The 17,239-nt window shown below is 31.3% G+C and overlaps 2 protein-coding genes across 2 annotated transcripts in view; one reads left to right on the plus strand and one right to left on the minus strand.

Annotated features, from left to right (window-relative positions):
* The window catches only part of LOC115883822 (BTB/POZ domain-containing protein 1-like), a 123,799-nt gene extending 106,926 nt beyond the window's left edge, over nt 1–16,873 (minus strand). Inside the window, exon 1 of the mRNA XM_030902225.1 lies at nt 16,652–16,873. The gene's annotated coding sequence lies outside the window, so the exon portion shown is untranslated. The remainder of the gene's footprint in view (nt 1–16,651) is intronic.
* Nucleotides 15,066–15,641, plus strand: LOC115883835. The gene has a single exon (XM_030902242.1). The coding sequence runs from the start codon at nt 15,066–15,068 to the stop codon at nt 15,639–15,641; it is 576 nt and encodes a 191-aa protein (XP_030758102.1).
* Nucleotides 16,874–17,239: the final 366 nt, after the last annotated feature.

The following is a 17,239-nucleotide window of genomic DNA, read 5'->3' on the forward strand; positions in this document are numbered from 1 at the left end:
TTGCTGATTATTGAGGAGTCACAGTTGGGCCTAAATTATTAATTTGGTTTTAATGTTGTCTATTTCTTCGAGAGTTACGTTATTTGTCTCTTTACAAAAAATAAATTTATCGGGCGACAATTTCTAGTAGATGATGTGCGATTATTTTGCCAGGCACAAGTGCTGTCATCATTAATAGGATAAAGAAACGAAATTGGTACAAAGGAAAAACAAATAAATATTCATCATTACTTGGCTCATCGGAAAGTTTTTGTTTATACCTGCTGTGCCTGCGCTACCATCACATCCCCATTTGCTGGCTAAAGTCAACTCTGATACACCCGCGGCGAATTAAACGTTGAAGAACCACATCTTGTACAATAGACAGTCTTTGTGCTGTGAGATCAAATGGCTTGAAGTTCAATTTCAGAACTAATTTCAAATTTGTGACGATATAATTTTTCTGAAGGACAGCATTCACGGCTTGCTGAAGAGCATAGTAAGAAGGGTAAAGGTTATGACCAACATTATTTGCGCTAGTTCTTAATAAGTTATAGAATTTTGGTCAGCTTACAGTCCACATAAATTGCAAGAGCTTCTTCTTTTGAAAACATCCTTGAAATATTATCGTTTGCTCTCATTTTCTTTACATGTTGTTGCCCGTTGTGGTAAGAACTGGCTTCTTGAACTATAGTAGCTGCATCTCGTTTCCCAGATGCTCTTAAAGTAACCGCAGCAGCAAATGTGATTTCGTCCGTTTCATTTGTTTGCAAGAGTTTCTGAATTCTTCGTCTTTTAGTTTTGTCGCTGCACTGTTTAAACGGCTTTATGGATGGTCCTAAATTCTTAGTTTCTGGTACGAATTCCGGATGTAGTGTTTTGTTAGAAACAGGAAAACTAATATCTCTTTCATCGAGCCACTTCTTATTAGATTTAATAAAAAACTCCGTTTTTCTAGATTTTGCCCACCGGGTTACAAGTTTTATTACCAATAGTTATGAATTGTGGTTGCCCATTTTGCTTTGCCCTCTTTATCTAAATTATCAACTTTGAATTTATTTGATAACATTAAACATGTGTTTTTCCTTATTTTTTAAGGCTACCTAACCAAATTTGCAAAAATTCTCGCCTTGATATTGTATGCATTGTCTGTAAAAAATAATATCCATAAAAAAAGTGATACTTTCCTTGCCTACTGGCTACATCATTTAAGTCTATGCACGCGCTACACACTTGTAAAAAATTGATTTTATTACCGAATTATTAAACAAAAGCTATATTCCGACAACCGTTTTAGCATTTTGAAAAAAAAATGTTTACAGCCGAACACCATTTTTCATAAAAACTTCATGTACCTACTCTTTCAAGAACTCATCAGACGTCATATTGACACAACGACATGGCTTACAGACAGTAGTGACGATCACTAATTTAGTCAGAAACAAAATAACATATTATAAAGTTATCCGAAAAAAAACTCTTCGACATAAATAAAACCTTTTCTAATTATAGCTTCTCGGGCTAAGAAAATAACTAAGTTACAGATTTATCGACTAAAATCGACTAAATAGCAATATTACCCCGAAAAGAACAGATTTCAGTTAATTAGAAAAAAATAAAACTAGCATGGACAAATTTGGACAAACTGAAGTTTCAGTCCAATAAAAATTGTATAAAAATTAATTTTCACTTACCAAAATACAAGCTATTTCACAAATTTATAAAAAATTAAGCACTTCATCTATGACAATTCAAACACTAAATCAATCTTTACTAAACGTCATCTAAAAATTCTTAGCATTTATTTTAATGCAACGCCTACTACGCGGCAAGAAACAATATAGTTTTAAAGCATTGCCACCACATATATTTTGACATGTATGGTAATATAATTTTTAAGATGCAATTTTCATTGCAAATATTTTGACAACCAGAAAGGATACAAAAGACATATTGCAGATTTAGGATGTATGGAATGTATAGTTAAATTGTAAGTAGTTGATAGCTTCATTTCATATACTTAGTTATGACCACCTAGATCGTTAAAACGTTCCACTGTGCGCCGGTTTATACATAAAGCCGGACAAGCGGCCGCTTGGGGGCCCGTATTTCGGTTATAAAAAAATATAAATATGAAAATGAAGAAGTTAATAAATAAATGGTCTTTTAAAAAAGGTAAAGTAAATATTTTAACTAAAATTTCGAACCTGCATTGTTGACTACCATATGGTTTAAAATCTTAGAAAAAGTTAATGCTACGAGCAAAGCTTTGCAAAGATCCATCACTAAATATATTTACTAGCATCGAGTTATTGAAGTCACTGGTATCATTTGTTCAAACACTCCGTAAAATTTTGGTATCGAAATTGAGGCAGCGAGGATGGATGACGCTACCTATAAAGAAAGATATTTCTCGAACTAGAAAAAGAAAGAGTATTTTCAATGAATCAAAAGAAAATGAAGTTCACCTAAGTGGCAAAAGTTTAAGGTGGAAGCCCATTTACGCAATACGACTCCATAATTCAAGATCTTGAACGAACTAAGCTATCACACTGTCAGCTTGAACGTTTTAAGTGTTTTTTAGCAATATATCGATGACATAGCATTTGAAGAGTCTCCCAACATCTTAGAAAAATACATATCGAACAGGAGATGTATAGAAGGATATTATCATGAAGGATCCAAATATCGAAAATTAGATTGCAATTTAATAATTGACCAGTTTACAAATGAGAAATGTGAAAGAAACACATTTGATCAATGTCCCAAATTTTTATTTTGTTTATTTATTAAGTTATTTCTTTTATGTTCTGTTCAAAATTATATTTTTTTATTTTGCGTTAAATGTTGTATAATATTATTTAAAATGTTTTTTATATAATGTTTAATAGCCCAGTCAAATTAGACAAATCGGTGGAAAAAATCACAGTTTTGAAAATGGTTTTAATTGATTCCTCTAGACTTGTGCTGATATATTATATACAACTGTATATATTATATACAAAAGTCCCCGAAAATAAACGATGAGCTCGAGGAGAGGGGAGGGGTTAAATGCCACTTTTATGACTTTTTAGCTTATATCTCGGAAAATATGACTACTTTATATAAAAATTAGAAGCCTAGAAAAAAAAACTAGGAAATTCTCCTACAAAATTGGTTGAATACATTTTTCATAGGTCTAGAATCTATTTTTTCATCCGTCTTTTAGTAGGTCTTTTAAACTCTTTTTAATTTTGTATAATAACGTATATTATCAAATTTAAATTACAAAAAATATAATGTGATTAAAGATAAGATTGCTTTAATTTTCATTATAGATTTTTGAATTGAAGAATTATATGGATATTTCTTATTTCAACACAAGGAGTAATTCAGAATCATAATAATTCACTGATAATTTATAAATGTATTATTATTTATTTTGGTTCTTTAATATATTATGTGCAAATTGGCTCAAATTCGACGCTTTTAAATGGAAACACCCTTTCTAGGAGATAGACGAAAACTAATATCGGTGTCTAGACTCAATTTTCATCAAAACATGATGGTGAAAACCGCACATCAATATCTGTTACCGTTTCGGAGTTACGGGGTGTTTTCAAAAATGTGCATTTTTAATAATCGCTGCTTTTGCTATGGAAAATTTTGTATTTCTATGAAAACATTTCTAAAGCACCTTTTGTAGAATTTAATGGTTTAATTATAATTTTTTTAAATTAATAATTTTAGAGTTATCAACAGAAAAATTGATTTTTATTTAGGCACTATATTTTAATTAACTGTAAAGAATTTAAAATTACCTTTGCAAAAATATAGCACACTTGATATTTTGTTATAATCCCCTTCGAAATACAGAATTTTTAAAGTTCGCCACTTTTTAACTAGTAGGCTTTGGACGCCTTATTGATGGGCTCGAAAGCATATTTTTCCAGCAAGACGACGAACCGCCTCGGAACGCTGAAGTTATCAGCAAATTTTGCAGCAATTTCAAGAATAATTGAATAACTAGCAAGATCCCAGCCAATTGTTGGCCGTCGAGGCCCGCCTGACTTAGTGCCCATGGATCTAATCCTATGGATATATTTGCGGAAAGAATAAGTTCTTATTCCGTATAATCTAGACAAAAATTAGAAATACTTAACGGTCAGAGGGTATCTTTCACCCCACTGCGTTAATGAATTCGCGAGAAATTTTCAAAAACTGCCCCCGTCTGTCCATAACAGAAGACGGTTGATATAATCGAACACCATGGCAAAATCTCATGTCTTGGTTTTGCTATTTATTTTTTATTGTTGTATTAGATATCGTTTAAATGTGTTGATATTGGTTAAATATTTTAAATTGTTATAAAATTCTGTATCTCTCATAACAAATATTATTTTTCGTTTTAGTGGCTTGAATTTTTGCGTATAGCCGGTGCCGTTCAAAGCCTACTCATTTAAAACAGGCAAACTTTTACATACTCTATATCTCGAAGAGAAATCGAGCAAAATATCAAGTGTGTTATATTTTTAGAAAAGGTAATTTTAAATTCTTTTCAATAAACTAAAAATATACAGGGTGTCCCCATATAAAAAATCAAGATTTCTGTTGATAATTAAAATATTAATTTAAAAAAATATGCATAAACCATTAAATTCTACAGAGCTACTTTGGAAATGTTTTCATAAAAACACAAAATTTTCCATAACAAAGTTACAACGATTTAATAAAGTGCATATTTTGAAAAACACCGCGCGCTGGCTCGAGCTGGCTGAATCGATATGCCGGTTTTCACCATCTGTTTTGACAAAGAGTGAGCTCCAGTGTCAGACTGTCTCCTATAGAAAAAGTGTTTCAATTAAACGTCGAGGTGACCACCACATGTTGGTTTGATTCTTTTAATTACCCAAAATATAAAGCAAAATAAATGAACAGAAAACATTATTTATGTTAAAAATAACTTGCGCAGTCAAGGAAAGATTGAATGTAGACGTATCACGTCTAAAATTTATAAAATCACAGTATATACTAAAAGTTAAACTTAATACATACTTAAAAATAATGATCGTACTTCTTCAACGCTATTTGAACGAAAAAACGTCCAATGAAAGAAATGTGTTTGTGCAGTTGGTATATCATTTAATTTAGTATCCAAATTTATGAGAACAGTTCGGAAATCATAAATCCGGGAACAAAAATGTATAGAACCATTTTATGATTTTGTCAGTTTTATTTTTTGTGTATGGAGTGTTTTTCAGTAGATGTCATAGTTTCGAGATATAAGAAAAAAAATTAGAAAAAATTTGACATTTAACTCCCCGGAATCGTTAAAACCATTTCCAAAACTGTAGGACTTTTTCCGCCGATGGATCCTTTTAACTAATTTGACTGGGGTAAAATACATTATGTTCGTTGCAACTTTTTTTACGTAGATAATTTAGTAAATCGTACAACACACTACAAACCTAACCACAATCATTATGTATAACAAACGTAGGATAGGGGGGGGGCCGAAAAAAAAAACCGCTTGGGGCCCAATGGCCCTTAAAACCGGCCCTGCATACCGCTTTTTTACTAGAACTTTCGTGACGTATTTCACAATCTTATTTAACGAATAGGGTGGTATTAAACAATGCCGCCTTATAACTGCAAGTTTTATGACGTATTTGATATCCATCTTCCAGGAATAGAGCAATTCCTGTCTAATGGCGCCTTTTTCCTACAAAATATGCATCATTGCGCAATCATTTTGTAAACATAAATGGCATATTTGCAATAATGCCGCTTTTAATTTAAATATTTACACACTGCCGTTCTTTAAAAGATCAGCCTGGGGGCGGACTTTTGTTTACTTCATCAGCTGTACATCCTTAGATGTTGGGTTAGATTCCGTTTCATATTTTGTCTGTGTTGTTTGTTTGTGTATGTTTTGATTTTTGGTTTTACTCTATGATTTTTGTTATTGTAGTGCAAAAAACTAATTATTTTGGTGTTTAAGTGACATAAACTACTACCAGATATATGGTCACTCTCGGTTTCGCATAAAAAAATAGCAAAATTGAAAAATTACACGTTGTGTAATTGATTTAACCTAAAAGTGCCCATACATTTTTTACTCATCGTGATTTTTTGTGTTTTTTAAGACTCTAACAATTCATCAATAAAAGCTTAAGTGGTGTGTTTTCGGTGCTATGCCTCATCTTTGTTGTGTTCTGGTGGAAAGGATAGTTACTAGGCAGCCTAAGTGTCGGAAGAGCAAAGAAAAGTGGGTACGAGTTATAAATCAAAGAGAATTCTATTGAAAATATCTTTAATAAATTTAAAATAATATTCTCCCATGATGGTATTAATGAAAACTGGACAATTATGTTTATTTTTATTCATATTGTGGAATCTCCACTCCAAGTGTTGTTAGTTCAGCTTCGATAGATTCAAACACCTAAGTAGGTATTATGATCTAGGGAAAAATAAAGAATATGTAATATTAAAGATCATGAAAAAGATTATTATTTTGGTTCAAAATTTTAAAAGATTTTGAAAGACAAGACGACATAGTTTAAAAGAAGAATGTGTTTTTGTTTGATAATATATATAATGTATGTCAAGTTGTCAAGCATAACATACATTTTTGTTCAGTAATTTTTTAATGAATAGTGTTGATTATTTATAATACCAAATTAATATCAAATATTTAAGTGATGGCTGAATACAATATGAATAAAATAACAATAAAATTGAGCTATATTTGCATAATACAAAATTAAGTTTTTAAGAATAAAAGGTGTTACTAAAAATACTAAGAAATTCATATTTCTTTTTGTTTTAATTAGTCTAATGTTATTTACACATTTACGTAAAAAGAATTATACCGTATCATCGAAAAAATCGGCGTCTAGTTGGCTTGAAATGAACATCGATGATTCCTAAATAACTGTACACATAAAATAATTAACTAGAAATTTTACAATCTTGGAAAATTTGATATTCTTGAACCTTGTTTCTAAATATTTTTTGTTTTTCTTGGGATTTAGGTTCGGGAAAAAGCGCTGATTAAGTTTCATTTGGTTTTCATTATTTTTATTTGGTTAAAAACAAACGTTTCGGCTAACATTATAGCCTTCATCAGTGTTGTGTCATATGAAAAAAAAATAGTGTCGAATATAATCCAAACAATTACATATAAATATTCACACCACACACATATGTTTACTGCGTACTCCATAGTCAATGTAGATAATTTTAGTGTTAAGAATAATAATTTTTAAAAAATATGTGGTCATCTTTTGATAAGTTTATATTAGTTATTAATTGCAGTAAACATTATGAGGTGTGAATTATATTGTATATGTAATTTTTGGATATATTCGTACCCTACTCATGACACAACATGACGAAACTATGAATTAACCGAAACGATTTAAAATAAAAATAATGAAAACAAATGAAACTTAAATCAACGTTTTCAACCCTAAAATGAAAATAAAAATTTTGAATAATTACATATAAAATGCCAGCGATCTTCATTTCATAGCCATCGCTGACGCCTTTTTTAGATAATATTGTATTATTTGTAAATATAATTTTTCGAACATTGATACCTTAAATATACATATAAATTTTGTGAATACAAATAATAATACATCACTATTAGTAGATATTGAATGTTTTTGTTAAATTAGATCGATTTTCAAACCCCAAAATTTAAAATATATTTACATTTTACCCATTATCTTATGTACCTATACATTATTTGGCCACATTAAAACATTTGCTGCATTTGTATGGTTCATAGTTTATTTGCCAAAGTATTTATTACTATAAATAGGTATATATGTTGTAGTTATTAACTGTATATTATGTATATTTCATGTAAACTATATCATTTTTAAAATACAAACCAAAAATCTGAGGAATAATTATGTTTTCCATGTATTCTACAACATATAATTTATTAATCCGTTATATCTAACTAGCGTGACGTCATAAATATCGCCCGTTGGCTGATCTTTTAATAGAAGGCACTGATTTATACTTATCGCCTTTTTACTTCCAAAATGGCGTCGATATGTTACTTGCCGCTTTTTTAAAATTTCAAAAGTCTTAGAATTTTTTTTTAGAAAACATTTTGTATATTTAGATAGAGTAGGGTCATATTAGGTCTAAAAATGCAAAAATCTCAAAATTAAAAAAAAACATCACTTGTCGCCTTTAAGGAGTCTATTACGCTGTACTGTTTGGGTCGCTCTCAGGGGTCGGGTAAAGCGGGTGTGTTGCCGAAGGAAATATATATTATATTCAGTGGTGAAGCTATGGGGGGGGGGGGGGATGCTCCCCCCATTCTATAATTGAGTTGGTAAATTAGTCATGACAACGCGACGTCTAAATCCCAAATTTGTCAAAAATAAAAAAAAAATTGCCGCTGTACTAATGTGAAGCGGATATTTCCATCAACTTAGATTTACAAAAATAATAACAACTTGGGCCACTTTGAGACCAGACGACTAGTCTATAGTCTATACTAATATATATATATATATATATATATATATATATATATATATATATATATACATATATATATATATATATATATATATATATATATATATATATATACATATATGTATATATATATATATATATATATATATATATATATATATACATATATATATATACATATATATATATATATATATATATATATATATATATATATATATATATATATATATATACTCTTCTCTCACTATATATATATATATATATATATATATATATATATATATATATATATATATATATATATATATATATATATATATATATATATATATACTATATATACTATATATATATATATATATATATATATATATAAAATTATGCTAAAACATTTGAAAACTTCGTCATTTTAAATATCTATACTAATTATAAAATCCTAAAGTGACTGACACTTTTATTAATCACGATCCTGCTCAAATACTCAACATAAAAGAAGCTCAATTTTGGCATACAGGTGATTCTAGGGTGTAGAGGTTCGGAAAGGATTTTCGAAATTCAGTTAAGAGAATTGAAACCACCCCTCAAATATTACAATATTTTTTCAAAAACGGTCAAGTTTCGAAAAACAGCAAGCTTACGTATATTTTATTTTGTTTTTTACATATTTTAAGATTTTTAAAAATGTATACAGGGTGTTTCGAAAATCTGGTAATTGATTAATAACGATCCTGCTTAAAGCGCTTGACGTAAAAGCGATTTTGGAAAACAGATTGACTTTGGGTGTAGACGTTCGATAAGAAGGGATGTTCCGAAACTCGAATTCTAAGGGGTGAAACTATCCTCAAATAATAAAATATTTTTTTATTTAAAAACCGGTGAGTTTTTCGGAAAAAAACTCTTAAACATGTATATTTTATTTTGTTGTTTTATATATTTTAAGATTTTTATAATATAATAATATAATTTTTACAGGGTGTTTCATAAAATATGACCATTGAGTAATCACGATTCTGCTTAAACTGCTTGACGTTTAAAGCTGAATTTTGGTAAACGGATTGACTGTGGGGTGTAGAGGTTCGATAAGGAGGGGTTTCTCAAATCTCAAATTCCAAGAGGGTGAAAACGCCCCTCAAATATTACAATATTTGTTATTTAAAAAAGGTTAGTCTTTCGGGAGAAAACGCTTGGATAAGCATAATATATTTGTTTGTTTACATATTTGATTTTTTTAAAAAATTATACAGAGTGTTACCCAACCAAGCCATACCAAAAAAGTTGGGTAATTTCTTAACCACGATTCTCCAACGACGACATAAAAGCTTATTTTGGCAAACGGATTTTCGAATCAAATTCAAGGAGATGAAACCCCCTCAAATATTACCAAGTTATATAATAATATCTCCATATTGTTTTTCTCATACTGACATAAATGTGAAAATTTTATCCAGTTTGTATGTTAATGGAAATTCTTGCTTTGTATCATCACCTGGTCATCACCATTACAAAATGATTAGTCGAGGCGAACAGAAGTCGCTGGTACACCTAGTTATTAAATAAAATATTAAGGATGGTACGATTTTATTTTAAGTTTAGAGTTGTCATAACAATAATTATTTATGCATGTTTATAATGTTCAATAATGTCAAATTTAAATTTTAAATTAATAAATAATTTTTTTTTTTTAAAACAAAGGGTTTTTTCCTATCACGATACATTATTACATGTATTATGGCTATAAAAATGTAGGAAGTTAGAGGAGGAAAATTGCTTGTCCCCCGCTCCCCCCCCTCCCCCTAACGTAACGAAATTTTAAAGTATTTCTTTATTTTCGAGAAAATTTAGTCCAAACATAAGGAATATTTTGTTGATGTTTGACCATCAAAATCTTAAAAATAAAGAAGTTGTCTAAAAATGTGCTACAATACGGATATATAGTATAATCCTTTATCTTTAATTTCCGTCTTCATTTGTGTAAAAATACCTAGCCAATTTTACATAAAACGTTAAATGCCGAACGCTTATTTTGCTACTTTTGCGGACTAGTGAACTCTTAACTGCCGACGGCAGTATTGTGGTAAATTAGTGATTTATAAGCGCACAATAGAACGCAATGGAGGAGAATTGTAAATTCAGTTAATAACGACAACCAAAAAGTAAAGAGGCAACAAAGTAATGAGATTTTTGAATGTCCGGAGTGCGGAAGAGAGATAACATCACGTATCGGGCTTTTCAGTCACAGAAAAGTTCATGACAGGAAACGCCTTGCGTAACCATCTTCTGATGCGTGTCAAATACTCGTCAGCAGGGTTCGGAAAACTACATGTTACTTTTAAAAACTACTTAAACTACATTACATGTAGTTAGTTTATGTAGAGAGTGTAGTTTATGTAACCTATCTATGTAACTTTCAAATATCGAAGGTTTGAGGTGAGTTTCTAATAAGTTGAAGCTTTCAAAACACAATGTATTTAAGAAAACAGAAGAAATATGGCTTTAAATATAATATTTACATCATATTGTCTCTATTACACCTCATACAAAGGAAAATTATTCATAATATCAATACATAGTTTATTAACGTAACGTTTCAGAAAAAGACGTAGTTTTTGAGGAAAAACTACACGTAGTTAATCAGGTAAATTACGTCTTAATTAACTACTTCCGAACCCTGCTCGTCAGCGAGTAATGGCAGTAGTAAGTAGTGATTTATTTTGCTGTTGTAACACCAAAGGTTCCAACAATCTTTGGTGTTACAGCAGCAAAATAAAACATTAAGTCACCACAATACAAAAAACACCTCACTTTTGCACTGGACGCGCATTTCGCTAACCATGTTAGCACTATCATAGAATGTACTTTCTTCATTAACTTTTAAGACAATCACCCGGTCTGAATGGTGATGTGGCTTCCGTACTTGATGTTAATAATCTGCAGTCCAATTCATTAGGGCATCGGGTTTAAAATCATTAATATAATTTAGTTTTACATTAATTTGGTCAATGGCTCAGCAGCTGATGCGGCTTATACAAAATCCTTCTTCTTCTTCTTCTTCATTCTTCTTCTTACAGTGCCTTACTCTATATAGAGCGTCGGCTACCTCTAGCATGTACTTGTGATGTGTGTCATCAGTGTTTCACAAGTACACGGGACCTACAGTTTATTGCCGAATCCGAACGGCATATTTGAGAGGCTGTACAAGGCAAATATACGCCGAGGTGGTTTGCCATTGCCTTCCTTGAGGTGGCGGCTCGTTGGTCGCTATATTTAGATAAATAAATATTTTTATTTAAATAAATAAAGCGACCGTACTGACTAGGGATCGAACCCAGTACCTTCCGCTCCGCACATCGACACACTAACGCTGGAGCTACGGCCGGCCACTCTTCTTCATTAGCAGATGATTAAAACTTGGTAAGCGAAATATGGTTAAGCTAACATGGTTAGCGAAACGCGCGTCCAGTGCAAGAGTAAAGTGTTTTGATGTATTGTGGTGAATTAGTGTTTTATTTTTTACATTCGTTTTTTTATGATTTTATGTTAACCTATCAAAATTCATGCTTTATATCAGCATTATGTTCTGATTACTTATATTTATTTATATAGATTAATAGATGGTATTTAGATGTTTAGATAGATGGTATTTACATAATAATATTTCGAATTAATTTAGTAATACCTACCTACCCTTTTTTAAAAATATACTCAAGGGTACTATACACAATACAATACTATTTCACTGTTTTTTATTACATATATCTAGATTTTTGTACTAATTATTTGGTAACATTAGTGGATTTAATACGTTGATGTTATACTTCAACTAGCGTGTACCAGCGACTTCGTTCGCGTCGAATTAATCATTCGTAATGGTGATGATAAAGCAAAGCAAGAATTTCTATTAACATACAAACTGGAGAAAATTTTCTCACATTTATGTCAGCATGAGAAAAAACAATATGGCGACATTATTATATAACTTGGTAATATTTGAGGGGTAGTTTCATCTCGTTGGAATTTGACTTTCGAAAAATCCGTTTGCCAAAAATAAGATTTTTACGTCAAGCAGTTTAAGCAGAATCGTGGTTAAGAAATTAGCCGAAGTTAAGTTTTTGGAACATCCTGTATGATTTTTTAAAAAAATTCAAAATATGTAAAAAAACCAAATAAATTATGCTTGTCCAAACGTTTTCCCAAAAGACTAACCGTTTTTTAAATAACTAATATTGTAATATTTGATGGGCGTTTTCACCCTCTTGGAATTTGAGATTCGAAAAACCCCTCCCTATCGAACCTCTACATCCCACAGTCAATCCGTTTGCCAAAAATCAGCTTTAAACGTCAAGCAGTTTAAGCAGAATCGTGATTACTCAATTGTCACATTTTATGAAACACCTTGTATAAATTTATAAAAAATCTTAAACTATGTAAAACAACAAAATAAAATATACGTGTTTAAGAGTTTTTCCGAAAAACTCACCGGTTTTTAAATAAAGAATATTTTAATATTTGAGAAATAGTTTCACCCCCTTAGAATTCGAGTTTCGAAAAATCCCTTCTTATCGAACCTCTACACCCTAAAGTCAATCTGTTTTCCAAAAATCAGCTTTTTACGTCAAGCGCTTTAAGCAGGATCGTGATTAATCAATGACCAGGTTTTTCGAAACACCCTGTATACATTTTTAAAAAATCTTAAAATATGTAAAAAACAAAATAAAATATACGTGTTTAAGCGTTTTTTCGGAAACTTGATGGTTTTTTAAAAAATATTGTAATATTTGAGGGGTGGTTTCACCCTCTTGAACTGGAATTTCGATAAATCCCTTCTTATCGAACCTCTACACCCTAGAACCAACCTGTATGCCAAAATTGAGCTTCTTACGTTGGGTGGTTTGAGCAGGATCGTAATTAAACAGTATGTCAGTCACTTAAGGATTTTATATTATATTAGTATAGATTTACACACTTACTTAGTTATTTAATTTAAGAATTACATTAACAATATATTAAAATCTATCGTTTATGAAGAGCATTTAAATAGTTTGGTTTCTATAAACATTAAAATAAATAGTAGACGAATAAATAAATAAAAACTTGGCAAAAGCCTTTAAGCACAGACATCTCAATCAATAATTGAGATTCTGTTGGATTTGAAGCCTTCATATATCTACTTCTAAAAAAATATATTAAAATAAAATTGGCATTCATAAGCAACATTCAGCTTCTAACAACAAGTTTTAAGTAAAAAAGAAAAGAAGGAAAGTGGGAATCATTAAGTAAGGGCGTATACAGGGTAATAATAATAATAGCTCCCGTATATAGCGTTTAACGCCTTGGGAGTAGCAAGGTATCCCCCAGCTTGTCATGCTAGAGCCGTTCGGTATACAAGGATTATTATTACCTCAGGATTGTGAATCCCAAGTACTCATTTAAGGCTGAGTCGACCTAGGTACTCAAACTATTTTTATTTTATTAAAAATAGTCAGCTGATCAAATGCCGGATGTAGGATTCGAATCCACAGCCATGATATTGGTAGACGAAAGCTGTACCTCTACGCCACGGGGCACCTGGTTACGGGGTGAGTATACAGGGTGAGTTTTAAATAAGTGCAAATAATTTTAGGGGTAGTACATTTTGACCCCAGAAACACGATTATGAGGTTTTTTCGCGAATTTTTTTTTTAATTTGGATTTTTTTGAAAAAAAAAGTTTGAAATATTTTAGTTAAAAAACATAATTTGTTGATAATATGGCAACATAGGTAGTAGGCTAAATTTACAAGAAAGAAAATCCAGAAAAGATGCAGTGGTTCTCGAAATTTTAGCAAAAAATCATTTTTTTGGAAATTTTTAAAATGAATCATTCGGTTACCTATTTTGGATTTATTTGAAAAACGGTAAAGAAAAAATATGTTTCTTTTATCGAGATCTACCAGCCCTGAAAATATTTGCACTTATTTAAGACTCACCCTGTATATCTCATATAAGAAACAAAACGAACCATTTAAGTATTATGTCCTTCCAAATAATGAATGACGGAGAAGACAGGGTCGCCACCTGGCAACATCACAACATAACTGCTGGAGAAACAATCTTAGCTTAATAGACTTCTTAAAGGCAGGCACAGGGGACTGTATATTAATGGTAAGACCAGGCATTTACAAGTTTTGTTACATTAAATCTATGAACCTTTTGAACATTCCTTTTCTATGCCTAAGCACTTTTATTAGCCCTCGCCTGTGTAAATTAGAAGTGCTCGAACCTTCGTTAAACAAAAGTTTGAAATACAAATAGTTTGGTAATTTCAACTTGAGAATACATATTCAACCACTTTGGTCTAGTTAGAATCAGGAGTTATGTAATCTTTCCGTCTTACACCATAATATATCAATCTTAGGCATGAGTTTTGTACTCTTTGAAGCCTGTATCTGTCAGATGCATCAAGACAAGGAAAATATACGCTGTAACAATGATTAAACTGCGATAAAACGAGACTTTCACACATAATTTTTCTGGTATCAATTAGCAGGTATTGTCTATGACTATATGTAAGTTTTGACTATATATAAAATTTCCATAAGCAGACTTGAGTTATTGAGCCCAATGGCCCCAATAGACATAGTAATTGAAGAAAGAATGGAAAAGCAAGAACGTTCAGGAAGAACAGCGGAAGAAAGTAGAAATAGAGTTTTGGAAATGTGGTGTAAAAGATGGAGTGAAAACAGAAATGGGAAAGGTAAATGGCCTAGAACAATTATAAAGGACCTAGAGTTTTCGATAAACAGAGAATACGGAGAGCTAATATATGCCATGAGTCAATTTCTTTCTGGTCACGGTTGTTTCAGGTATTATTTATATAAAATAAAGTTAATTGATGGCCCGAGATGTCTCTATGACGACTCCAATGCTGATATGGTGGAGCATACCCTTTTGGAATGTAACCGATGGACAGCTGAACGAAGAGTTCTATACAAAAAACTAAGAGTCGATAAAATTAAGATTTACGATCTAGTTCCAGAGATGATTCGATCCCCAGAAAATTGGAATGGTATTCACACTTTTATGGAGACACTAATAGATATAAAAGAGAAAGAAGCTAGACGAAGTAACCAAAATATCACATTAAAACCGCCCCCTCGAGAAGTAATGCTGAAAGGTAGTTCCTGGGGAGATACTTAAAGCAGTTTGTCGTTTTTTTAGTCGGTAAGGTACCTTAACCACCCCGAGACTACCGGTCTCTGGTTTGTAGATTTTTTCCCCACAAAAAAAAGTCTTGATTTTTTGTTAAATGTTCCTTGAAGCGAAGTCTGGAGTCAATCACTAAACCTAAAACTTTACATATTGAACTTATATTTAATGTATATTTAATGTTACATTATTAATATGTTTTGGGTTTACAAAAATTTGTTTTTTTGGGCTTATGTTTTTGAAGTTGAGATATAAAACTTACCCTTTATGACAGCTACACTAATCGATTCTTTTAAAGCCTCGTCAACTTGTATAAAAACAATGCTAAACAGGATTGCAGCGGTTGTAAATAAGGCCATATTAAAATAGTAATGTCTTAATGTGTCACAACATTCTATAGCTGTCACGATAGTGTGCAATGTTTTTGTTTATTTATTCGCCTACAGTTTATTTTAATGTTTATAGAAATCAAACTATTTAAATATTTATTATAAATGATAGATTTTAGTATTTTGATAATGTAGTTCTTAAATTTAATATTTCAGTTTGTGTAAATTAAAGTTTCGTCACAATATTTAGTTGAGTTAGTAAGTATGAATTTCTGTAACATGATATGCTTAAAATTTGAACTAAACTAGTAAACTAGTAATAAGTACAATAATAATTAGTAAAAAATATAGAAATTTTGACAAATGTCCATTGACCAAATGTGCTATCCTTAATTGAAATTGAGGGAATAAAAAGCACCTATTCTCACAATCTTATTATTTTTTATTTTTGGTGGCTAGTTTCAAAACCTTTATTTTACATCGACCAACCCCATAAACATTGACCAAGTCATTATTGTTTAAGTTATTACTCTGTAAAAAATAATATAAAATTGTGAGAATACATGCCTTTTATTGTTTCGATAATTGAGGATAGCTGTTACTAAAAATTATGTTTTTCAATTAGAAAAAATATTTTAGGCATATTTTTTTAAGTTGACACATAAAACTTACCCTTTATGACAGCTAGCCTAATCGATTCATTTAAAGCCTCGTCAACCTGTATCGGCACTTGATCAATGTCACCCACGTTAACCCCCGATTTTGTCTAGGTTCACCCTCGCCACCGATTTTGTTTATTTGTTACGGTAAGTTGCCATGCGACTACTGGCGGCTCTGGCAGATCGCAAAATTTCAGGAATCCTGCGATGCCGCGTTCGCGCGGTTTCAGGCAGGCGCGAAACTGCGTTGCCCGGCGTCGCCGATAGGCTTTGGAGCGTCGGCGATGACGCAGGAGCGTCGCGGACAAGGCCTCCTAGGAATGGAGGCTTGGTAATGTCTCGCGAGACAAGCGCTTTTGAATTGAGTACGTCCTGTCCAAGAAGATCAATTTGTAAAGGGAAAAAATGATTAAGCCTGGTTGACACGGTCAAAGTGTACTTGGACTAAGTCAACCGGATTATAAATATACTTATGTTTGTATGGTATCAACAGATTTATCAAAGTCGAGTTGGACGGTTTCGTAGTCTCCAAGTAAGTTGGAAGGCAGCCCACTTACTTTGGTGCAAATTTGATGTTAAAAAGCCTTCTAACTCAACTTTG

The sequence above is a fragment of the Sitophilus oryzae genome, unplaced genomic scaffold (genome assembly GCF_002938485.1).
Source record: "Sitophilus oryzae breed Bouriz unplaced genomic scaffold, Soryzae_2.0 scaffold_1_pilon_pilon, whole genome shotgun sequence".
Taxonomy (NCBI): Eukaryota; Metazoa; Arthropoda; class Insecta; order Coleoptera; family Curculionidae; genus Sitophilus; species Sitophilus oryzae.